At 36.0% G+C, this 27,051-nt stretch overlaps 1 protein-coding gene across 6 annotated transcripts; it reads left to right on the top strand.

The window, feature by feature from the left end:
• Positions 1-951: 951 nt before the first annotated feature.
• LOC132271956 (UPF0481 protein At3g47200-like) lies at positions 952-7,699 on the top strand. 6 transcript variants are annotated; one of them, XM_059773465.1, is made up of 3 exons: positions 952-1,321; positions 1,879-1,985; positions 5,053-6,764. In XM_059773465.1, exon 3 carries the CDS (start codon positions 5,142-5,144, stop codon positions 6,504-6,506), a length of 1,365 nt encoding a protein of 454 aa, XP_059629448.1. In that variant the 5' UTR covers positions 952-1,321; positions 1,879-1,985; positions 5,053-5,141; the 3' UTR covers positions 6,507-6,764. The 6 variants fall into 6 exon arrangements, with proteins under 6 accessions (XP_059629448.1, XP_059629447.1, XP_059629449.1 ...); XM_059773464.1 differs by having other exon boundaries at positions 1,875-1,985; XM_059773466.1 differs by adding an exon at positions 7,132-7,699 and having other exon boundaries at positions 953-1,985; positions 5,053-6,371.
• Positions 7,700-27,051: the final 19,352 nt, after the last annotated feature.

Here is a 27,051-nt window from a genome sequence, read left to right as displayed (position 1 = left end):
CTGTTAGTAAATGTATCAACTCATTTTTAATAAATTCAATATTGATACAATATTCAATAAACTTTGAACACAATCAGGAATTGAAAAACACCATAAAATCACTCTTTTGTTTATATGTGTGTTCAAAAAATAAAAATAGAAAAATCAGATTTGATTTTCTGCAAAATATCTCTCAATTAGGCTTTTAAAAATAAGAAGTTTTAATGCAAAATCGTATCAACCTAGATGTAAAACAAAGTTTATATAAAATTTCAAAGACTTAGATATGCATAGGAAAGAAGTAAATTCCGTGCATAGGTCTTTTTGTAAGAATTTTATACAAGTAAAAAGTTTAGACAGAAACGTCTTTTGGAAAGAATTTTATATCAAGTAAAATGTTTAGATAGAATAGCAAACTGATTACCTAATCTACAATGAACCGGTAGCCACTATTAGATCGGTTCTCAAAGGACAAATTAGTATGAAAGATTAAACACTTAGAAAAATTCTGATTTGCAAAATCTGAAAAGCATACCATGTATGTAAAATGTTATAACCTTTAACTCAACTTCCTAAGTGTTATTTGTACTTTTTTAGTAGATCTTAGTATATCAAATACGAAGAGCTCTTCAATTTTGTAACCGATCTCGATCTAAATTTAAAACTTGAAAATACAATTCGATCGGACTTATTTTGACGCCGAAAATAACTAATTACAAAATATATATACCACAATGTTTGAATTATATTGATCAGGGAATTCAATAGGTATGACCAGCTCAATACGTATTAGTCATGCAGTTGCTTCCATTTACAGTTTAATTACCGGGAATAAAAAATAAATATTAAAATAAAATTCTAGTGCAAGTACAAAACCTTGGTTGTTATAAATGCATCAACATGTAATCCTAGTGGATAGATAAATGTTGGGCCCACTATATTAATTAAGACTGTCATCATATCTCTATAAATTCACACAGGTGATGGATCCCTTCAGAGATCAGATACAGTCCACTTTGCTCAGATAATCCTCTCAGGTGCGTAATAGCTAGCTAGATCGATCGTCCCCATGGCGAACGAAGAAATTCGTGACGCAGGGAAAGAAGAGGCACTGTCTAAGCATTTGTTGTCCCTAAAGAAAAAGGTGGATGCCAGCAACGTAGAAATCGAGGCAATGATCCCTCAAGTTATCAAGATCCAAAAATGCCCTCCTTATTGTGCCGGGTCCCCATCTTGCTTTGCAGGCAAAATCCAGAAGCATACCGGCCAAGCACAGTATCCATTGGCTCTCTTCACAGTTACAACAAAGATAAAGAAAAGCCTCTCACAATCTCAAAAACTGGTCAGGATTCTTGCCTTGTTCAATACCAAAAATTCTAAGATTTATACAATTATAATTTATTGTACTTGGTAGAAAGGAAGGAAGAGAGGCAAAAGGAAATATAAGAAATAAGAAACAAACTTTATCTTAGGTATATATTTGGTTAATGTTTTTCAAATTGAGGTCTTCAATTAAAAGTCTTCACATCGTTGATCAGGGGCGAAGGGAGGGGTGACAACCACCCCCCCCCCACCCAAATTTTTTTTTTTTTTAATTAGTATACATATATATATATATATATATATATATGTTTTACTACACCTGGCCCCCCACCCCCAAAACAATCAGCCCTCAAATTAGGGCGCCGCCGCACAACCAAAATTTCCCTTCTCTCTCCCTCTTGCTCTAACCCTCTGTTCTTCACCTTCTCCCGAATCTCCTCCACCTTCAGGCTTCACACAAACTGACAATCTGTAATTGACCAGGTACTTACGTGTGTTTGAATTTTCCTCAATGTTTATCACTTATAAATTATCAGAACTCTTATTTGTTTATCACTCTGTTTTTCTTCTAGAAAGACTACAGGTCACAGGTGAGCTTCTTCAGAATTTGGTGGCTGTTGGACCACCACTTTGCTGAGGATGCAAACTGCAATCTAGGACATGGTCTGGAAGACATCGAAAAGGTCTTATTTTATTTTATTTTTTATTTTTTTGCGATTTGCCATTCTCTCCCTTTTGAAAGCTAGGATACGAAGGCAAATTGCCACTGTTGCTATATTTCTTCATGATGAATGAAGTTGATTATTTGAAATTTTGCTTTATTTCTCCTTTTGACGGAATTCTTTTCCAATTTTTATTCTGAAATTCAACATCTGAGCTTTAAATGTGGCCATGTCTGGTCTGATTTTTATTTTTTGCTGTGGTTTTCCAGTGAAAGTTTAGTGTATGGATAGTGATTGTTGAGAAAATCATTTTACAGATAGAAATCACGCATTCACGTCCCAGTATTCTCAAATCTCCACTTTCTCACAATTTCAGGCTTAGTGTATGTTTGTTTCTCGAGAAAGTTCCCCTTTTTATTATTCTTTTCCAGCCCAAATGTTCTTATCCTGTTATCCATTCAAAACCGTGTTCAGTTGTCAAATACAGTACTTTTGGCATCTTGGTTTTTGGTCTTGTCAAGTTTTAGCATCCGGGTTATAGGTAAAAAGGGACCTTTCTTGTTATGGTAATGGTGAGTTTGCCTTTTGGGATTCTGATTCTCAGAGCCACTTTTTCTTGGAAGTTGTTTGGATAAGGCAAATAGGGATTATAAATTCATGTGAGAATGGTTTCTGTTCTTGTTGGTTTTGATTAGTGAAGTTAATGAGGATATAGCATTTTTACTTGATAAATGCAAGCTATGTCTTTGTTCCACAATGTTTTGCACACTAACTTCACAAGAATTTAGGAATAAGTTGTTGACATTTTATGTTATTCTGGAAATACTTTTGAATTAGTACCTGTTGATTAACTTGATTTTGAATTAGTCTACTGATTGGTCTATTTTCCAGATTAGTCCATAAAAGTTAAAGTTTTGTGTTAGCAAAAAGTGCTTGAAAAAGAAATTGTTCAGACTTTTAGTATAGATTCAATTATAGATGATTTTTCTTCTCTAAAAGATTGTCGAGCTCAGCTTTTGTAGTAGTTGTTTGGTCTTTTAGGTTTCTTTTTGTATTTATTTATGTCATATTTCACTAGATAGAGACCAATTATTATTTTGTAAACAAATTGAACAAATTTTGGCTAAATATATTTTTGTATGCATCTAATCGATCAAGAAGTACTTTTGACTTAAAATATTATTATATTATATTAGTAAAACTGTTAATATTCCGACCCCCTTACATTGAATCCTGGCTCCGTCCCTCACATTGACGTGTGCAAAGAACTTGGCTGACGATTTTTGTTGAAGTCATCACCCATTATGTAAACAGGATTCTAAAGTTTATTTTGTTAAGCCACATTATGGTGCATTTATTATGAGAATATGTATGTGGATGAAATGTGTTTTTGATGCTGGTCCACTTTTTGGGACAACGCATGAGAAGGACAATCAACTACTTAGGTCCTCGTGAATAAAAAAAATACTTTACAATTAAAAAAAAAAGGGAAATCCAAGCAACTGTTTGGATACCACCAAAATTATTTTTCTAGAAGAAAAAAAAAATATGGCATAATATTGTGAGATTCATGAAATTTTCTCTTTAATCCATACTATTTTATCAATCATTGTTTGTAAAATATGGTACAAGTAAAAGATGGATTCGGAAATATAAGAGTATAATTCAATTTTTTTTATTAAAAAAATTGTTACAAAAAAGGGTAAAAAAAAAAAAACAAAAACGTATGTGATGTGTTGTATGGATTTAAAACTTTTATACATTAAATTTTCAAAGTGACTTAATTACAAACATCTTAAAAGTAATAATAAATAAATAATAATAACAATTTGTTATAAGAAATATTGTAACGAAAAAAATTTGTCTTCTCACATGTGAGTATGTCGTCCATATTGATGTCATTCAATCAAAAATACACCAATAATTTGTTATTACGTACAAAATTTGAAAAGTGATAAATAAGGAATGTATCAACTCATTTTTTATGAGTTCAATGTCGATGCAATATTACTTTGAACACAATCAGGAATTGAACACCACCCTAAAATCACCCGTGTTTATGTGTGTGTTCAAGAAATAAAAGCAGAAAAATTTGATTTGATTTTCTACAAAATATCTCTCAAATATGTTTTCAAAGAATCAGAAGTTTTAACGCAAAAGTCATATCAACTCAGATGTAAAACTAGGTTTATATAAACTTTCAAAGACTTAGATTTGCATAGGAAAGAAGTAAATTTCGTATATAGGTCTTTTGGAAAGAATTCCATACCAAGTAAGAAGTTTAGACACAAGAAGAAACTGATTACCTTATGTAGCAGCTTCATGAACCGGTAGCCATTATGAGAACCGGTTCCCAAAAGACAGATTAGTATGAAAAAATTAAACACTTGGGAAAATTCTAATTTGGAAAAACTGAAAAACATACCATGTATGTAAAGTTTCATGACCTTTAACTCAACTTTCTTGTTCATACCTTTTTGGCTTTTTCGTAGATTTCAGTATATCAAACACGAACAACTCTTTAATTCCATAGCGGATCTCGATCTTGAATTTGAAACTTAAAAATATAACTCGATCGGATTTGTTTTGATACCAAAATTAGCTTATTACAAAATATATATCTCACAATGTTTGAACTATATTGATAAAAAAAATTCAATAGGCAGGATCAGCTCAATACGTAGTCCTGCAGTTGCTTTCATTTACAGTTTAATTATCGAAAAAAAAAAAAAATCTAGTGCAAGGACAAAACTTTGGTTGTTACAAATGCATCAACATGTAATCCTGATGGATAGATAAATGTTGAGCCTACTATATTAATTAAGACTGTCATCATATCTATAAATTCACACAGATGATGTTGATGTATCAAGGATTTCAATAGGCAGCTCTCAATACGTAGTCATGCGGTTGCTTCCATTTACAGTTTAATTACCGGGAGTAAAAAATAAAAAATAAAAATTAAATCTAGTGCAAGGACAAAACTTTGGTTGTTACAAATGCATCAACATGTAATCCTAAAGGATAGATAAATGTTGGGCGCACTATATTAATTAAGACTCTCATCATATCTCTATATCTCACACAGATGATGGATCCCTTCAGAGATCAGATACAGTCCACTTTGCTCAGATAATCCTCGCAGGTGCGTAATAGCTAGCTAGATCGATCGTCCTCATGGCGAACGAAGAAATTCATGATGAGGCACTGTCTAAGCATTTGTTGTCCCTAAAGAAAAAGGTGGATGCAAGCATACCGGCCAAAATCCAGAAGCATACCGGCCAAAATCAAGTTCGTCCAGAAGTGCCCTCCTTGTGCTTGGTCCCCACCTGGCTTCGCAGCCAAAATCGAGAAGCATACTGGCCAAGCACCATATCCATTGGCCCTCTTCACAGTTTCAAGAAAGATAAAGAAAAGATGGCAGTCAAAATAAGCTACATGCGTAGCTTATTTGATCGAACTGGAGCATCTGAAGCAACAGAAAGAGCTTGTATGGCCGCTATGTTACGGATGGAGCCCAATGTTAGGCAATGCTATATCCAAGCCAAACTGGAAGAAGGTCTTGAGCTTGCACAAATGATGCTGATCGATGGTTGCTTTATCGTCGAACTTCTATACAAGAATTACAAACAAGTCAAATATGATTATAATGATCCCTTTTTGAGAAACCCTTCAAACTACTACGCGGTCCAACGTGACTTAGTGTTACTTGAAAACCAGATTCCCTTCTTTGTTCTTGAAGAATTGTTCAGTAAGACAGTTGGAATTATAACTTCAGCGGAAAACAACAAACCCACCCTCACTAATCTTGTCCTTTCATTTTTTGGCGATATGATGGGCATGACACAAGTTGGTAAACAAGAAATCAGGTATGACACAAATCCTTTTCATATATTGCATCTTTTACATAGTCGTTACATGCCTTCCACTGAGGATCAATTAAACTACAAATACGAGGAGGTACCTGCACACAAATATTCGGCAACACGACTAGACATGGCAGGAATCAAGTTTCAGGCAAGTAAAACTTATGGAGACCTATTTGACATTAAATTTAGTACTGGTTTTCGTTGTTCTTGTTTGTGTCGAGGAGGTAGTATTGAAATCCCACATTTCTCCATTTTTGAATCAACCGAGCCATTGTTGAAAAACCTCATTGCATTTGAGCAAAGCTTTCCTTGGGTGAAGAGTTTTTTCACATCGCATGCCTTTCTCATGGATATCCTCATCGACTATGGAAGGGATGTTGAATTGCTTGAAGAAGCAGGAGTCATAGATAACTATTTGGGTTCGAGTGAAGCAGTGTGCCGAGTCTTCAACGATATTTGCAAGAATATTGCTGTACCACGTCATTTTCTTTACGGCCGCCTATTGAAGGACGTCATGAATTTCTGCACGCCTTGGCAGGTACATTTAGGAACATTGATGCACAATTATTTTGGTAATGTGTGGGTACGCATATCAGTGTTTGCTGCCTTCATCCTTTTTATCCTTACGCTTCTGCAGACTATCTACACCATGAGTTCTTATTATCATATCTAGCTACGTGTTGAATTAGGAAATAAAGTGGATGACTATGCCTTCGTTCCTACCAGTTTGTCTCGTCTATATCTTGTTAGATCAGTACCAATAATCTGGGATGTCTTTCATTAGAATAATATGTATTAGTAGTGGTTGTAATAAAATTTCCAAGTCCGTAATATGTGTACTGTGGGAATGGAAAAAAAAAAGTGTTATATATGTACTGTTGTCCTTCTGATTTACCGCTCAAATAAGAATCTTTTTTTATCTCCATGTCTTTGTTTATTAATAACCACTGACATCGCCTTTTAGTTTGCCTATTGATAATTTGATATAACTTGGCTATTTTTAAACAATGATACTACCTCAAGTTTGGTTAAATTGATAAACACCCCCAACTATCAGATACCACATCTAACACAAGGTAAATTGATCTTATTGCCTTTTTACTTGTAAATTGATAATAAAATTAACATTTTAACCTTTTTTAAAGCTATTTTAATAGACCAAAATAACTAGGGGTGCACACGGTTCCGGTTCTCACGGTTCCATCCGGAACCGGAACCGTTCACAACGGTTCCTAAAAAACGGAACCGGAACCATATAGTTTGGAACCGTTAACTGTTTGATTTTTTTCTTTTTACAGTGTTGTAAAAAAAAGCCACTCAATAAATGAAGACTTTGTAGTGAGAAAGTATCCCCGCAAGCAAGATACAGAGATCAGAAGGTGCTCAACAAGATACAAGAAAAAAGTAGGTGATATATAGTCAAATTCCTTCCTCCAATTAGCATTAAAAGTATCTTCCATAGCTTTATGGAATTGGTGAACCAAAGAAACTCTGCTTGGAGCCTCAACAGATGGAAGGTGACTTCAGTGAAGATTCTGGTTCTTCGTTCCCTCTGAGATTCTCAATGAATACCCTCCATGATGAATTCCCGTCAAACCTTTTCACAATCTCCTCGCATAGTTCATCAGATGGCTTCTTAGATCCAAACCTTTTCACAATCTCCTCGCATAGTTCATCAGCTGACTTATCTTTAGATTCTTTACTTTTTTATTATAAAATTAAATATATAATACATATATGATTTATATATATATATACGGTTCCGGTTCTTACCGGTTCCCACGGATTGGAATCGGAACCGGAATCGGAACCGTATGTCAACGGTTCCTAAATTTGGAACTGGAACCGGAACCGGAACCGTGAGAACCGGTAAAAACGGTTCCGGTTCCGGTTCCACGGTTCCGGTTCTTTTGTGCATCCCTAAAAATAACCCTTCTTAGTCACATTCTCGTTTTACTATTTGTTTGCAATGCATGATGCGGTGATCCCTTTCCTTTCGCGATATAATAAGAGGCACCTTACCTTTGTAAAAGGTCCAAATATCATAATAAAAAGGGTAAATTACACGAATCTTTCTTATGGTTTGAGAAATTACACAGACCTTCCCTGAAAATGAAACATTGTTATACATATCTCGCTTTTGAACCATCAACGAGGGTTAAATGATGAAATTTGTTGATTTCATATACTGAATAAATTAAAATTTTCATATTACCTGGTTGAAGTATGGTTATATATATATATGTATACACACACACACACATGGTTATATATGCAATTAAGTATATAAGTATTACTTGAGCTCTGGTAGCCAAATGTCACGGGCTTAAAGTTTCAGCACCACTCTAGCTGCTCCCGTGCGGCACCAAGACGTTGCTTCTACTCTCGCAAGTACTCCATAGGCGGGGCGTGACACAAAGCTCTAATAACCCACCAAAGGTGGTCACACCAACGTCTGTATAGCCTCCACCACATATTTCTGAGTTTAATTTCACAATAAAGCAAAAATATTCAATTTTAATTATGAAAATCTAATTTTTCCTAAATTTTTCAAACATTATTCACTTACACTAATTTTAATTACCAAAATTTGACTCTTTAATTGTTCTCAATTGTATAACACATATGGAGTGGTGTGTCACCGCACCAACGCTTGAAAAGTGTGCACTATTGAGTGTGAGTGTGTAAAGTGGCCAAGTTTTAAATTTATAAATGCCACTACTACCTCTAACTAAAAACATAGCTAGTGTGAGTAGGGATTGTCCTAAGGGATTATGGGCGTGCTTGTAATGGAAACAATGTATAGGGTTAGTAGGTCGAATGATCAAAAGATAGTTTGATTAATTGATTAAGCTATTATGCAATTGGAATTAAAGCAACAAAAGGTAGCAATTTAGAATGTAGGGAAAATAAATATAGAGGAGAGGACTTGGGGTACTAGAGCTCACCACTAAGCTTGAGTTCACTAGACACTAGCAATTGTATATCAATGGGGAAATTGATTTGTAACTTGTGAGTGTGCGTGCGACATTAATTGAAACTAGGTATGGATGACAAATAAGTATAGATTGTCTAGTCAATTCATATGGAAAGCACAACCTATCAAATGAGACCAAAATCCATTCAATGAAACCACAATTTATGTACACACAACTATCTAGAAGCATACACCCTTTGCATTCATAAGCATGGAACACCAAGAAACAAGAATAGATTGTCCACCTATCTATGAATCTAAGCAACTACACTACATCTACACTAAAGACATGAAAATTAAACTAAGTGAGCTAAAGGTGTGGCACAATCCATCAAGAAACAAGTGTGAACCATCAAATAAATTACAAGTGTGTTCAATTAAGCACTATGTTTTGACCATCTCTAGATTAACTTCATCCATACACATAGACATGCATAAATTTCACTAAATCTAGAAAAAAGCACATGAATCATCCATTCTAGCATACATAGACATATGGTTAGAAGTATATAATCAATTGAAAGCATTAATCCATACACATCAAGTAGAAACCACAAGATATATATATAAATCCAAGATCAAAACATTTGTTACAAATAAATCCTCAAAAATATACAAAGCACTAAGTCTAGGAAGCAAACTTAGGGGCTACTCTAGCCCCAAGAAGATGTCTAGCCACTCATTGTAGTAGTCATCCAACCCTCAAGGGCTATCTCCATGGTAGGAATGACCTTCTTTTTGATGGAAACCCTAGAAGAATAGAAGAACTCCTAAAGGTGTGTGAAAAGCTCTATAGTCTCTAGCCTCATCTCCTCATCTCCAAGATATGAGAGATGATTCTTTTATGAATATGATATCATGCTCTAAAAATGGCTCTAAATCCTTATATAGGTAGGTCAAGTGTCACACCCAATGGTCTGGATTCGTGCACCAAGGTCCCTCCAATGATTGCACCATGAGCCAACTTTTAATGAGCTGGAATTTGTTTAATTTCGGACTTGAGGAGGTTCAATTGATCGAACTGTGCTGAGATCGATCGAACATAGGTGAGATCCATTGAAAGCTGCAGAGATCGATCATCTTTGGCAGCCCCTTTTTGAATAAGGACAAATCTCTGAGATATTTTGGGAAAGAGACAAAAGTGGTAGGTGGGGTGGTAAGTGTGGATAAGATCGAATCATTTTGATCGATCGAACTTGCTGGATTCTTTTGGATAAGGACAAAGGCTTGGATCCATCTTGAAATGTCTAGATCGATGAACTCCAGATCGATCGAAGTAATTCTGAGATTGATCGAACATGTTGAATTTCCACACTTTGCTTCATTTTGCTTCCACTTTGCTTCTTTCTTCCATTCAGCTTGAGATTGCTTCATTTATGCTCTTATTTGGTTGAATTGACTTATTTTTGGGATAAGCACCTAAAAAGGGCAATAACATGAAATTAGTATAAGGCGGAAAAATAAGATAGATAAAGGTCATATAATGTTCAAGCTTAAGGGGTTTAAATGCCCACTTTTCAGCGCTCATCATGGAGTGTTGTAGTTTTTCCTCCGGTAACGGAACCGAAGAAGACTGTACCAGGATGAACAGATCATTAGCGAGGTGAATGTTGTAATTACTCCAAAGTGTGATGGCACTGGATTAACAAACGCCACTGATAAGGTTTTGTAATCAAAAGCTTATAGAAGGAGTCAGTTGAAGAACATGAAGATAGAGAGAGTTCGGAAAAGCCTTGAGAAAAACTTTGGCAGTCGGAGAGTGAGAAATGTAAGAAATTTGAGAGTTCTGGCAATATCCCAGCAGAGACGATGATGGGTCAATAATCGTTTGTGTGTAAATATATATTGTATAGAGAGTAACAGTAGGCCTGTAAATAGACCCTACTCTTTCTTAAAGATGGGTCTGTAATCATTTTTATAAGTTATATACTGCCTCTATCCCATATTAGTAGTCCACTATCTCAAATTTATATATCTCAAATTAGTTATCCGCTTTAAAAAGTCAAAGCAAAAAGCCTTATCTTTCTATCACTGTCTTTTTTATTTTCAAAAAATTTCAAACTTGTTAACTATACATATGTAAATTAAAAAGGATAAGATGGTACTTTTAAAAGGGGACAATGCATTAATTGCATGTCCCCCTTAAAAACTCCAATTTCTAAACATGGACATCTAATATGGGATGGAGGGAATATATATATATATATATATATATATATATATATATATATATATCTATATATATAGTGTATTTATGGAGCAAAAGTCTTTGTTGTTCACCATTGGCATTGACCATTGGGTTAGGGAATTTGATTCGAAGTGGGTTTGTGTCCATTAGAGTAGAAAGTTGGGAATTCGATCCCATCCAATGATTTTAACTCATCAAATTAAAGAGTAGAGGATTCAATTCCATTATTTTTTCTCACAACTCTAAAAATCAAACAAATGTTGAACCTCAGTTAACACAGAAAACAGGCTTAATAGCTGCAATGTACTATCTTAAACCATTGTGTAGTTGTGTCACAAGATAGTAAATGACTATACTATCCCTAAGAGATGATATAAGCCACTATACAAAGCAATGGTGATGATATAAGTCCTTGAAAGCTCTGTAACACCAGGTTTTGACATTAAAAAGGAAAACACCAATATTATACTTACTAAGACGAACAAATCAAAACTAAGCCAAAAGACATGTCTCAGATAGCTTTGCCTGAGAACAGAATAAGAAAAGCTACATTCCTTTTTGAGACATTCTGCCGAGAGAAACCCAAAATGAATATACATATGTTATTTCATTCTCTACCTATTTTTCATCACAAAAACAAATGCAAGGATAGACTACATGCATAGCATAAACAGGAACCAGGAGCGGGAGATTCAAAACCTCCATGAGGCCCAGGACTTCCCCACTGACCAGTTCTTGTGAACAACCTCAGAACCACCAGAAGGACTCATCCACCTTTGGAGGGGGGCATCAATCACAAGGAGGGACCACCAAGAGACATGACTCTTCACATCGCCCTCCCTGGGGAGAGGGTAACGGTCATCTTAAAACTTCCTAACTCCGCTTCTCTATACAAAGAAAAGATTTGTTGAGAATAATCTAAAAGCAACATTTTTTTATAAAAAAATCTCTTTCTTTTTGGGACATAGCAGCATATAAATGTTTTTGGGATCATTCACAATGAGGGGACAAAAATAGTGTTGCCTGAATAACCATGGATAAATCAAACTATACTGTTTTACAAAACATTGCTACAACTTACAAATGCATGTCTATGGAGGTAAAAAAAAAAGGGGGTGGGGGGGTGTAATACCCCTAATTTTCAAAATGATATAATTGAAATTTAATTATTTATTTCGTGTGTATTTTTAATTGATTATGTGGCTATGAGTTTAATTGATTAATTGTTTATTTAAAATATGTGATTTAATTGTGTGTTTTAATTAATTGAAAGTGTGAGAATTGCTTGTTTAATTGTGTGAAATTTCTTGTAATTATTTGTTAATTTTAAACGATTAATTGTTTTATTTTAATTTAAAAAAGAGTTGGATTTGGATAGTAGTAATGGATTACCCAATGGGTCACATGGATGATGAACGCTGAAAAGTGCGCATTTAAACCCCTTAAGCTTGAGCATTCTAAGACCTTTATCTATCTTATTTTCCCGCCTTATACTAATTTCGTGTTATTGCCCTTTTCAGGTGCTTATTCCAAAAATAAGTTAATTCAGCCAAATAAGAGCATTAATGAAGCAATCTTGAGTTGAATGGAAGAAAGGTGCAAAGTGGAAGCAAAATGAAGCAAAGTGTGGAAATTCAGTATGTTCGATCGATCTCAGCATTACTTCGATCGATCTGGAGTTCATCAATCTAGACATTTCAAGATGGATCCAAGCGTTTGTCCTTATCCAAAAGAATCCAACAAGCTCGATCGATCCAACATTTCCCAGATCGATCGAAATGATTCGATCTTATGCACACCTACCACCCCACCAACTACTTTTGTCTCTTTCCCAAAATATCTCAAAAATATCTCTGAGATTTGTCTTTATTCAAAATGGTGCCGCCAAAGATGATCGATCTCTGCAACTTTCGATGGATCTCACCTATGTTCGATCGATCGAACCTCCTCAAGTCCGAAATAAAACAAATTCCAGCTCATCAAAAGTTGGCTCATGGTGCAATCATTGAAGGGACCTTGGTGCACGAATCCAGACCATTGGGTGTGACACTTGACCTACCTATATAAGGATTTAGAGCCATTTTTAGAGTAAGATTGATCATAACTTGTATATTTCATCATATCTCATATCTTGGAGAGGAGGCTAGAGACTAGAGAGCTTTTATTCATCTTTGAGAGTTCTTCCATTCTTCTAGGGTTTCCATCAAGAAGGAGGTCATTCCTACCATGGAGATAGATCTTGAGGGTTGGATTAATGCTTAAGTTTACTTCCTAGACTTAGTGCTTTGTATATTTTTTAGGGATTTATTTGTAACAAATGTTTTGATCTTGGATTTATATATATATATATCTTGTGGTTTTTACTTGATGTGTATGGATTAATACTTTTAATTGATTATCTACTTCTAACCATATGTCTATGTATGCTAGAATGGATGATTCATGTGCTTTTCTCTAGATTTTAGTGGAATTTATGCATGTCTATGTGTATGGATGAAGTTAATCTAGAGATGATCAAAACATAGTGCTTAATTGAACACACTTGTAATTTATTTGATGGTTCACACTTATTTCTTGATGCATTATGCCACACATTTAGCTTACTTAGTTTAATTTCCATATCTTTAGTGTAGATGTAGTGTAGTTGCTTTAAATTCATAGATAGGTGGACAATCTATTCTTGTTTCTTGGTGTTCCATACTTATGAATGCAAATGGTGTATGTTTCTAGATAGTTGTGTGTGCATAAATTGTGGTTTCATTGAATGAATTTTGGTCTCATTTGATAGGTTGTACTTTCCATATGAATTGGCCAGACAATCTATACTTATTTGCCATCCATGCCTAGTTTCAATTAATGTCACACACACACATGTTACAATTCAATTTCCCCATTGATATGCAATTGCTAGTGTTTAGTGAAGTCAAGCTTAGTGGTGAGCTCTAGTACCCCAAGTCCTCTCCTCTATATTTCTTTTCTCCTATTTTCTAAAATCATTGTGCTTTGTTTACTTTAATTCCAATTGCATTGTAGTTTAATTACCCAAACAAACCATCTTTTGATCACTTGACCTACTAACCCTATAGATTGTTTCCATTGCAAGCACGTCTTAAAATCCCTTGGGACGATCCCTACTCACCCTAGCTATATTTTTAGTTAGAGGTAGTAGTGGCATTTATAAATTTAAAACTTGGACACATTGCACACTCACACTCTAAGTGCATTTTCAAGCGTTAGTGCGGCGACACACCCAAGTTTTTGGCGCCGTTGCCGGGGATTCTAAATAGGCAACGTCGTATTTTGGAAACAAATAGGAATTAGTACTCTTTTGATCATGTTTTTACTTTATTTTATCTTTGGTTACTTATTGTGTTTGTTCTTAATTGGCTAGGAGCATTGAGCATGAAAATCAAGCAAAGGAAACAAAGAAGCCAAGTGAAACTAAGTTAAGCATAAAAAGCTAAAATCTAAAAAAAATTGCAAAGCAAGCAAGGCTTGAAAATTGAAAGTTAAATTGAAGTTACTTAAGGACCCTTTGTGAGATCTTTCTAACTCAATCTATAGTTAAATCGTCGGCCGCGTGGAGGCATGTTTTTACATTCTTAGATAAATCATGAGCCCGCGTGGAGGCAATTTACTTTTCTTTGCATATTGTTCAAAGCATGGGAGTATGGGATCAATGTATGTGGAGGATGTTTGTTAATTGATTTGTTACGGGGGTGAAATGTCTGCTTAGTTAATTTCATTGTTGTGCTTTTTAGCGGACTTAATCAACCCTTCATCATTCTAATGGAAAATCTGGAGGGTCATCTTGGTTATTTAGACCCAAATTTCATGGCACCTCATCCCTCTTTCAATCAATTTCCTCCCGGAGTTCAAGATTCTCTTCCTCCAATGATTCTTCGTGATCACTACAATCTTCGTGAATACCATGCACCAACTTGCATCATGCTTCCTAATTTTAGAGCCGATCAATATGAGACTAAGCCTGAGACCATTCAAATGTGTCCACTCTGCTATGGCTTAGATGGTGAGGAGTCATATAAACATCTTGATGAATTTCTTGAAATATGCTCCACCGTGAAGTACATGAATGTCCCGAAAGAAGTTCTTAGGTTGCTTCTCTTCCCTTTCACCATTAAAAATAAGGCTAAACATTGGTTCAACAATTTAGGGGCAAATTCAATAACTTCTTGGGTACAAATGCAAAATGAATTTCTAAATAAATTTTACCCCGTGAGCTTGACCAATGTTATGCGAACTTCTATTCGTGAATTTTCTCAAAGGGAAGGAGAACTTTTGCATGAGGCTTGGGAAAGATTGAATGACTTGCTACGGAAATGTCCACACCATGGTATTCCTATGTGGCAAGTTGTTCAATATTTCTATGAAAGCCTATCCGACATTTATAAGGACATTGTTGATACTTCATATGTGGGTTCATATTTTGGGAAACATGAGGATGATGTTTGACACCTTTTTGAGAAAATGAGTGAAAATTCATTGCACAAGTCTCACACTTCTTGTTTGAGTCATGAGTCAAGTAAAAAGAAAAATGCGTGAGTGTATCAAATTGAAAGTCCAATGGAGATTATTGCTGAAGTTAAAAATCTTTCTAAAAAGCTTGATCAAATCTTGTTAAGTCAAAAACCAGTCATCAATTCATCTCCTTTTCATCATGCTTATCAATCTAATGAGTCTTGCATGACTTGTTCAAGTGTCTTGCATTCTACTTCTAATTGTCCCCATGGCTATGTATTTAATAAATACTTTGAACAAGTCAATGCTACATTTGCTCATCCTTATTCAAGTGTGTATGTTCCGGTGTGGAACGAAAGTTCAAATCCTTGTCAAACTAAAAACTTTAAAAGTAAATATGTGCCACCTTATAAAAAGAATGAAGGTTCTCCAGGATTTGTACCTTCCTCTTTTCAGCACCAAAGAGTAAATCACTTTTCACATCCTCAAATATATGATTCTCAACTTTGCAGTCATCATTCTCATACACTTTTTAGTAATTCTACATTTGAAGATAAGGTTTTGGTGGCTTTGAGTAGTTTAGAAATGAACACTAACTTGTTGCATTCTCATTCTCAATCGATATCAAAGCTTGAATCCCAAATTGGGACCATAGCTAATGCATTGAATGCAAGGGAAATTGGTAAATTACCTAGCCAACCCGAAAGGAATCCAAAAGCCCAATATTGTGTGGAAGCAAATCCTACATCAGGGTGTTCTTCCTAAGCGCAAGTGCAAACAATCACCACTTTGAGAAATGGTAGACAAGTTGACAATAGGGTTGAACAACCAAGTGAAGATAGTGAACCGGTGCAACCAAAAGTTGGCACCCGTCCCATTTCCAATCCTATTCCTACTTCCTTGGATGAAAATGTTCCCAATCAGAATCTTCTATCTTCTTCATCATTCCCTCAAGTTACAAGATCTTTTGAGCCAAAAGCTCTATTTCCATATGCTTTAAAAGAAACTTCATATTTCGGAAGGCAAAAAGGAAAAATTCATGATATGATGGAGGTGTTTAAGCAAGTCAACATAAATCTTCCTCTCTTGGATGCAATTAGGCAAATTCCGCCTTATGCAAAATTTTTGAAAGATCTTTACACACAAAAGAGGAAAAGTAAGGGACAAGGCCCTAAAAAAGTGTTCCTCACGGAGCAAGTGAGCTCCATCATTCAACATAACACTCCACCTAAGTTCAAAGATCCCGGTGCTCCGACCATTTCATGTGTAATTGGAAACCATGAAGTTCGTAGAGCTCTTCTTGACTTAGGAGCGAGTGTTAATTTGATTCCTTACTCTGTGTATGTCCAACTAGGTTTGAATGAATTGAAGCCAACCTCGGTGGTGCTTCAATTGGCCGATAGATCCATCAAAACACCTAGGGGCATAGTTGAGGACATTCTTATTAAGGTTGACAAGTTTTATTTTTTGGTTAATTTTGTGGTCCTTGATACCGAACCGGTTGCTAATCCTACCAACCACATTCCAATCATCTTAGGAAGACCATTTCTTACTACCGTAAATGCTACCATTAATTGTAGATTCAGGGTTATAGACCTTTCTTTTGGTAACATGATGGTTAAGCTTAATGTTTTTAATACAAGTCGACATCCCATAGATGAAGACGAGTGTTGCCTCATAGATGTTTTGGATGAGGTTGTTGAGGAATCCATTCCTTCCATGGTTGTAAAAAATGCAACCGAGGATAATCCTTCATCCCTTATTTCTGAGGATCCTCTCTCATCTTGTCTTCTTGAAATATATGAGAATTGTGGCTTTGACAATGAAGGGTCAATGAGCGAGGTTAATGAATTAATGGAATCCGTAGCGAGTTTAGATTTTTCACCTTGGAAAACACCAAAGGAACCTCTTCCTCCACTCTCTAGCATTCCACCGGTCCCATCTCTAATCTCTCCACCAGCTCTTGAGCTTAGAACTCTACCTTCCGCTCTTAAGTATGCATTTTTAGGCCCAAAAGAGACTCTTCCGGTCATCATTTCCTCTAATCTTAAAAAAGATCAAGAGAATATTCTTTTAAATATGCTTAAAGAAAACAAGGAAGCTATAGGATGGAGTGTGGTGGATCTAAAGGGGATTGATCCTTCTATTTGCATGCATCGCATACTTATGGAAGATGATACAAAACCTTTTAGAGATGCCCAAAGGAGATTAAATTCAAACATAAAAGAAGTGGTTAAAAAGGAAGTTGTGAAGCTCTTAGATGCTGGTATCATTTATCCAATCTCTGATAGCAAATGGGTGAGTCCAACTCAAGTAGTTCGCAAGAAATCGGGGATTACGGTGGTTGAAAATGCAAAAGGTGAGGAAATCTCTAAACGAATCGCCAATTCATGGCGTGTGTGTATTGCATTGATTACGACAAATTGAATGCTGCCACTAGAAAAGATCAATTTCCTTTGTCATTCATTGATCAAATTCTAGAGAGATTAGCCGGGCAACAATATTATTGCTTTCTTGATGGCTATTCGGGTTATAATCAAGTAACTCTTGACCCCTTAGACCAAGAGAAAACCACCTTTACTTATCCTTTTGGCACATTTGCTTATAGACGGATACCTTTTGGTTTGTGCAATGCTCCCGCAACATTCCAAAGGTGTATGATGTCAATTTTCTCGGACATGGTGGAAGAGTATCTAGAGGTCTTTATGGATGATTTTTCTTTCTTTGGGTCTTCATTTGATGCATGCTTCAAAAATCTAAATTTGGTGCTTAAAAGATGTCGTGAAACAAACCTCATTCTTAGTTGGAAAAGAGTCATTTCATGGTTCAAGAAGGTATTGTTTTGGGTTATGTCATCTTAAAGAGGGGAATTAAGGTAGATAAAGCGAAAGTTGAGCTTATTTTTGAATTGCCTCCACCTTCAACGGTGATAGAGGTTTGCTCCTTTTGGGGTCATGCCGGCTTCTATCGCCGTTTCATCAAAGACTTCAACAAGGAAACTCCTTTTGTCTTTGATCAAACATGCCTTGATGCTTTCCATAAATTGCGTGACTTATTGTCATCTACGCCTATTATGCAACCTCCCAATTAGTCATTACCGTTTGAAATAATGTGTGATGCTTCTGATTATGCCACGGGAGCTGTTTTGGGGCAAAGGGTAGGAAAACTTCCATGCGCCATATACTATGCAAGCAAGACCCTCTCGGGAGCTTAATTGAATTACTCCACCACCGAGAAGGAATTACTTGACGTAGTGTACGCTCTTGATAAATTCCGGTCCTATCTCTTAGGGTCCAAAGTCATTGTCTATTCTGATCATGCTGCTCTGAGGCACCTCTTGACTAAGAAAGAAACAAAGCCTCGTTTGATAAGATGGATTTTGCTCTTTCAGGAATTTGATTTTGAAATCAAAGATAAGAAAGGCACCGAAAATGTGGTTGCCGATCATCTCTTAAGGTCGGTAGAAGAATCTTCCCCTAGCCCACCAATTCGTGATTCATTTTCGGATGAACAACTCTTCCAAGTTTCTAATGGGAAAATGCCTTGGTTTGCTGATATTGTGAATTTTCTTACAATTGGCAAACTTCCAACTAATTGGTCAAAGCATGCGAATAAACGTTTCTTTGCCAACATCCGGAATTACTATTGGGAAGATCTATCTTGTTTTGATATTGTCCAGATCAAATTGTGAGAAGATGTATTCCAAAGAGTGAAATTCCAAGCGTCCTTGTGTTTTGCCATACCCTTGCATGCGGTGGGCATTTTAGTGCAAAGAAGACCGCCTTAAAGGTGCTTCAAAGTGGGCTATTTTGGCCCACCATCCATAAAGATGCCTACAATTTTTGCAAGGAGTGTGAGAGATGTCAAAAAATGGATTTAATGTCGAGAAGAGATATGATGCCCTTGACAAATATTCTTGTTGTTGAAATCTTTGATATTTGGGGCATTGATTTTATGGGCCCCTTCCCTATGTCTTTTGGATATCAATACATTTTGTTTGCCGTTGACTATGTTTCTAAGTGGGTGGAGGCTTGTGATACCAAAACCAATGACCACTCTGTGGTTGTTCAATTCATTAATTCCAATATTTTTACTCGTTTCGGTATGCCAAGAGCAATGATTAGTGATAGAGGAAAGCATTTTTGCAATCAATTCCTAAGGAAACTCTTTCTTAAGTACTCCGTTACTCATAAAGTCACCACTCCTTATCATCCTCAAACAAGTGGGCAAGTAGAAGTGTTAAACCGGGAAATTAAGCATATTCTTGAGAAAACGGTTAACACAATCCGGAAGGATTGGTCGCGCAAATTGAATGATGCTTTGTGGGCTTACCAAACGGCATACAAGACTCCCATTGGCATGTCTCCATATAGACTTGTTTATGGAAAGCCTTTGTGACGGCCCAAGTTTTGTAAACCAATGCGTCCTGTGATGAACCGAAGATTGACCCAATAACGGATCCGAATGCGGAAGCGAAAACAGAAAACAAGACTCTAAGAAGTCAAAGTGACCTTCCATGAAGTCGTGGAACTCAATGAGAACTGATGCGGAAGCAAAAGATCAAAAAATATAACAAATAAGCCCCCAGGGGCAAAATGGTAATTTTTTGAAAATATAAACTCGGGTACCACCGAGCACACCACTGGGAAGACAACGAAAAATTAATCAAGATGGACTCAAGAATTGCATGATTCGGAGTCTGCACGAAGGAGAAATGAAGGTTTGAAGTTAAGATGTCACGGTAGCTCGATGAAGGCCATGGCGTGCCCGGCGCCCATGCGCGAGCCCACCGGTGCCCCATGCGGCACCCAATGGCATGCACATGCTGACAGCAAGAAAAAAAAAAAGTGAGTTTCCAGAACTGAGGCTTGAAACAGAGGTCGAAACGAGTTTTTCTGGAAAAACACGAAGAAAAAACCCCCCCAAAAATCAAGTTTTCTACCCAACCTCATTGAAGGAAATGAAAAAAACTCACCACGAAATCCCCAAAACGTCCTTAGATCAGAACTGGACAAAAGGGCAAAAAACTGCTACAATAACTGTCCACATCTGAGATCAAAAACGGGCTACCAAACGAATTTTTCTGGAAAAACACAAATAAGAAACCCCTCCCGAAATCACATTTTCTACTTGGCAATGTGGAAGAAAATGAAAAAAACTTACTGTGAAATGCCCAAAATGCCCCACCATGAAATAAGGTCATGAGGGTCAAAAAGCTGCTAAAATGTAAAACTGAAAACTGAACTTTGCAAGGGATTTCCGGTACCAAGATGACATTTTCTAAAAAAAAACGAAGAAGAAACCCCTCTAAAATCACATTTTTTAAGTGACCATGTCGAAACCGGAATTTATTTCCCAAAGGAAAACCCCAAAATGCCCTAAAATCAGATTACGAAATAAAAATGCAAAATGAGACCATAGGAGGCTCAAATCACCAAGGATAAGGTTTTTCTTAAAAACGATCATGCACGCAAACATAACTTACCTATTAGGATGTGCTACAATGATCCACGGCTTAAAAATATCGCCGATGCAAAATTCGACCCCCCCCCACGGCCAAAAAGGCAAAAATGAACTAGAAATGGAAAATCTGAAAACTAAAATTAACAAATGATTTCAAATTACCGTTGGCCATTGGCCATACTTCATGCATATTAAGTAGGTCCTAATGAATGTGCTCGTGCATACTTTGCATCACCCAATTTGGAAATGAACCCTTAAAGGCTCGGATTCTACTATTTTAGCCCAAAATGCAAAGTATGAAACAAAAATGCAAAAATGAAAACAAAATGGTGATTGGCCCTTGGCCATACCTCATACATATTAAATGAATCCTAGATAATGAATTTCATACCCGATGCACACTCCGGTGCAAAAATGTCATGCTAAAACCCTAATTTCTCATATATTCTCATTAAAGGCAAGTTTTCAACATTTATGAATATACATGAATTTCAAATATGGTTTGACCTTTGGCCTCATATCATATACATAAAAATTAGAATCAAAAAGTGTGCTTAGGCACACATTACAAGTTTAGAATCAAATATACACATTTGACAAATAAGGCTACAATTGGCTTTTCAAGCCAACCTTTATAAGAATGGAACCTTCAAGTCCACAAATCATCCAAGCATAACGAGAATCTCAACCTTGAGTCCTGTACCTGAAAAATGTCCCCACTACGTGGGTGAGTAACATAAAGCTACTCATAGGAAATGAGCATGCATCGACCTAACATTTTACAATTTTATCTCCTTAAGGTGAAACATGTTAAAGGGGCTCATACCACCTAATGTCTATATCAAAAGTGAGACTTAGGGAGCATCCTAGCTACCTTAGAACATTTCTAGTATAAATCACATCATTCATGCAATTCAAACTACATAGAAGCATGCTATACAAAGTAACAAGATATAGATTCTCAAAGTCATCAACTTGAAATCTAAGGTGTGAAATCAACTAAATATAGCAATTTAGTATAATTAGAATTTCTAATACCGCATATCAAAACATAGATTCTCTAAGTTATCAACTTGAAATCTAAAAGTGCGAAATCAACTAAATATAGCAATTTAGTATAATTAGAATTTCCAATACCACACATCAAAACATAGATTCTGTAAATTATCAACTTGAAATCTAAAAGTGTGAAATCAACTAAATATAGCAATTTAGTATAATTAGAATTTCTAATACCACACATCAAAACATAGATTCTCTAAGTTATCAACTTGAAATCTAAAAGTGCGAAATCAAAAGTGGGAGACTTGGACATCTAAGTTCGGAATTTTGCCGAGACCTCAATGGTTATTCCGGGCACTCACCCCTAGTGCGCACTAATTGACTTAGAGGACTCTCGTCCCCGTACTAGAGACAAACCCTAGCCATCTCAACATAACTATATCCCAAGTAACTTCAAAATAAATAAGTTAACAACTCATATATGTATTAAATAGTACACGAAACTACCTTCATGCACAAGTAAGTTGGAACCACACAATACATGCTCTAAATCCACAACTACTATAGGATGACAATGTCGAATCTTCAGAGTGTGATTCGTTACACGCTATAATAACATCACATGTCGAATCTTCAGTGTGCAATTCGTTACACGCTATAACAGTATAATCCAATATTGAAAACATAAACTCATAAATCCATTACAAGTCTAAAATCATGCTTCAAACATACTACCAATGTCAAACATATGATTTAATCAATAATGCAATAGAAACAGAAATTAATTAAATGAAACAATAAATTTCCCTAAGTTTCTAATCTCAATCAAATGGTCCCTAATTAACACATGGTGTACAACATAACATGGTCATTACATATACTAAATCAAAAACTTAATTCGGCCATTTGAAACAATATGATGGAATTTAATTAAATCATGATAAATAATCCCTAAATTCTAAAACAATATCAAATGGTCCCAAATTAATATATGTTACTATGCAAGTCCTAGTCATCACAAATATCAAGTTAAAAACTTAATTAGGCCAATGGAACCATTAAATAGGTTTTAATCAATCATTTTAATTAAAATCTCTAGATTTTCATACTTATCCAAATGCTCTCAAATTAAAGTATGTTAAAGAACATGCCAAGACTTAATTTAAAAGCATGTCACAAATTAATTTCACGCAAAGTATGCCCATGAGAATTAAACTTTCACTAACGATAATTATTAAATAAAAAGTGCAATTCTTATTCAAATAATTCCAATTTAATATATGTTAACAAACATATCAAAGCATAATTTATCATCATGCCATAATTCAATTCTAAGCTATATACATCCTTGAAATTTAAATCTTATACAAAGAAATAAATATTACTAATTTTCTAGATTTGATACAAGGCATGTAAACAAGTTGTATAATTATGGAAAACACTCAATAAAACACATACATAATCTTAAAACATCCCCTACCTTAATTTGAGAGGGAAATCTCAAAAGCCACCAAAATGAAATGGTTTCGAATCCGACAATACTTCGGGGTTTTGTCGGGTACAACGCCGTGAACATTAAACTCCAAAGAAGACCTACCAAAATCCTAAATTGACCTCAAACTTGAACTAAAAAATTGGTCAAAAACGGGTTCTAATAAGGGTGAAAGATGCGGGTAGTCAAGATAAACACAAAACGCAAAGGCACTATAACTTTCTAACAAAGGGAAGAAGGTTTAATTGAGAGAAGAAGGGTGGTAGCACCCCTTGGGCTGCCATGGAAACTTCTGGTCATGCATGAAGAGACGGGATGATAACTTTTAATTTTATAACCCCTTATTTATAGGAAAACCCTAAAAGTGCCCCGAACGGGCCCCGCCGGGTCCGGAAAAGTGAAATTTGAGCAGACGTGCGCAAACGGCAAAACTCCATGAATGAAAAAGAACCAAAATGAGAAAATATGAACAACGGAAGAAACGGCTTCAAAAATCGAGTCCCGAGCAGGAAGATGTGCCCCGAACAAGTTCAACGGCAACCGGTGCCAGAAACCCTAAAACTAGAGAAAAACAACCAGAAGGGAATTGTAAGAGTACGTGACTCGACGAAAAGTAAATGAATCCTATACGAGGATCTAGGCTCAAAATAAGGCATTTAGTAATAACTCTCATTAATTGCACAATGACCCCTCAAAAAAGGGAAAAATACACTAATGGCCCAGAATAAAAATATCTTCCAAAAATATTTTCTTAAAAACCCCTAAAATAAAATATCTTCAAAAGATATTTACGAAAAACACCCCAAGAAAAGAAAAAGATTCTAAAAAACTATGCAACCATGCCCCTATGGACACCGGGAGCAACCAGAGTACTTTACTGCAAAAGTAAAGATACGTATTTCGTGAAAATCACTTAGAATGAAGATATGTGAAGTAAAAAACAAACTCTAAAAACAAAAAGTGAGGTTATGCCAACAAAGTGACAAACGAGGAAAGACAAAATAGGGAAAAGGACGAAAAGTGAATAGTGTCAAAAAAATGAAAATGTGAAAATGATGCGATCCTCAAAGGAAGTTTTCAATCCAAAGAAAAGAGTATCGGAAATCATTTCAGAGCACTCAAGATGACACTAAGTGATAAGAAACCGAACTCAGAAAGGAAAAGAACAACGGAAAAAAAATATCCGTGAAAATCTGAGGAAAAGGAAAGGAAGGAAATGACAGGGTCATTACAGCTTGCCATCTTCCGGTTGAGCTAGAACACAGAGCTATATGGGCGGTTAAGAAGCTCAATTTTGACCTTAACAAAGCCGGAGAGAATCGTTTACTCCAATTGAATGAGCTGGAAGAGTTGAGACACAATACCTATGATAATGCCAAACTCTATAAAGAAAGAACTAAAGTTTTTCATGACAAACACATTGTGAAGAAATCTTCTTGAGCCGGGTCAAAAAGCTTGACTTTTCAACTCTAGGTTAAAACTCTTTGTGGGAAAGTTGCGAACCAAATGGGAAGGCCCATATGAGATCATCTCTGTTGCGCCGCATGGGGCAGTTGAAATTCAAAGTTTAAAGAATGGTACCACATTCAAGGTGAATGGACAAAGGTTGAAACCCTACATTGAGGGACAAGTTTTTCAAAGGCATGTGGAAGTAGCCCTTTTGGTAGATCCAATCTATCAAGAGGTATAGTTGTGCTATCAATGTTCTCAAAGTGGAGTTCAAATTCTTGCTTATTTTTGGCTGTTCGATCGATCGAACATCCCTCTCTACATCCAATCATCTCTCAGTCCCATCGATTAAGAATTCTCTGCATATTTCAGCTCTCTGTGTATCGAGCGAACTTCAGTTCAGATCGATCTGAGTGTTCCAAGATCGATCAAGATCTTCCTTAGATCGATCTTCATTCTATACTTAGAAATTTTTTTGAAACCCATGAAAAAGGCCTCTCTGTGCATCGTTCGAACTTGTCTGCAGGTTTTTACCTGTTGGATCGATCGAAGTCTCTTTCAGATCGATCGATCTGTGCTCTTTTGTTGACTTTGTCTTTGACTGTTATTTTGAATTTTGAATTTAAATTTCTCAAAAATACAAAAATATTTTAAATTTTTTTTTATTTATCTTACTTTATTCCCAAAAATTTCAAAAATATTTTTCCTTTACTTTTCATTTTTTATTTCAAAAAAAAAAAAAAAAAAACCAAAAAAATTCAAAATTTTTTAAAAATACTGTGTCGTTTTGAAGCATAGATCGATCTGTGTTCCTTCAAGATCGATCTATGTTCGATCGATCTATAATATTTCTAGATCAATCGAACTCGTCGGGTCCAGTTTTTAAAATAGAACCCTAGGGTCATTTTGATCAATTTATACATCGATCTCAGACCCTAGCTCCCTTCCGCCGCTGCAAACTTTCTTTTTAATCTCCGGGGAACCTGCGGCGAGCTTCCCGAGCTTCAAATCTCTTCATCTCTCATCTCAGATCTCATCTCTCTCCTTCATTTCCATTTTTCTCCCCGATTTGGTAAGTTTTGCATCTTAGTGTTACATCCGAAGCTTCAATTCTATATTTTAGACTTGCCATGATAGATCGGAGGTTCCATGTTTAATTTCTTGCCATTTTTTATGTTTTCAAGCATGTACATATATGTATATATATATAGATATATATTTGTATATATTTTTTATTTTTATTTCAATTTTGGGGGTCACATGCCAAGATAAGTGATCATTCTTGTGTTATTGAGGTGTTGTGGAACCCACAAGCTGGTTTGGGTACCCTCCGTGCCATCCACGTCACAGATCTGTGACTGTTCACATTATTTGCAGAGTTCGATCGATCTAAGTTTTTCTCAGATCGATCTGCGAAAGATCGATCTCACTTAAGTCCAGATCGATCCAACTTGGATCGATCTCATCTTTTCATGATCGATCGAACATCACAGATTTAAATTTGCACTGCACACACCATCTTTTGTGTTCCATGCTAGTTTATTTATGCCCAATGCCTGTGTTTTCCACATTGGATGCATTCCATACTTACAATGTTTAACATGTTTCACTTATTCATTGTCTATACCTGGCTGCATCCTCACTTGCATAGATTCATGTTAATTATTCTAATTTTTCTATCTTACTTGACATACACGCTTCTATATACTATGCTTCAATTCTTACTTCCTGTACTGACTTATTCTGCAAGTATTTCTTTTCTGTTTTGCAGCCATGGAACGAGTTAAGACCGTTGCCAACCGGCAGTATATACGCCGAGTGCGGCGGAGATTAGAGGAGCCAGCAGAGCCTTCTCAAGCTCGGGATCCAGTTCCAGAGCAGGCTGAGCAGTTAGAGGATTTTGAGGAGGCAGCTCCAGCTCAGTCCCCATCAGTAGACTCTAGATTGTAGTCTTCTGTTTTCGCATCTTCATCTTCAGTAGCTGAGGCTGAGCATATACCTTCCCCTGGCCACAGCTTGGCCAGGTCTGAGATAGACATATCTGGAAGTTCAGACGCCTTTCAGTGGCACATGATTCGGTGTTCGATATTACTTTCTTCTCTCGGTCTATCATTACCCAGTCAGCCTTTGATGATATTGACCGCCATAGCATTTCAGCCATACTGGCT

The sequence above is a fragment of the Cornus florida genome, unplaced genomic scaffold, assembly GCF_030987335.1.
Source record: "Cornus florida cultivar Cherokee Brave unplaced genomic scaffold, ASM3098733v1 CherokeeBrave_3.0.0_Hap2_Chr08, whole genome shotgun sequence".
Lineage (NCBI taxonomy): Eukaryota > Viridiplantae > Streptophyta > Magnoliopsida > Cornales > Cornaceae > Cornus > Cornus florida.
The sequence above is the reverse complement of the archived record's forward strand: the minus strand, read 5'-3'. Positions and strand labels throughout refer to the sequence as shown.

Coding starts and splice junctions, on each gene's coding strand:
- LOC132271956 (XM_059773465.1), top strand. CDS start 5,142: ATGGCGAACGAAGAAATTCATGATGAGGCACTGTCTAAGCATTTGTTG.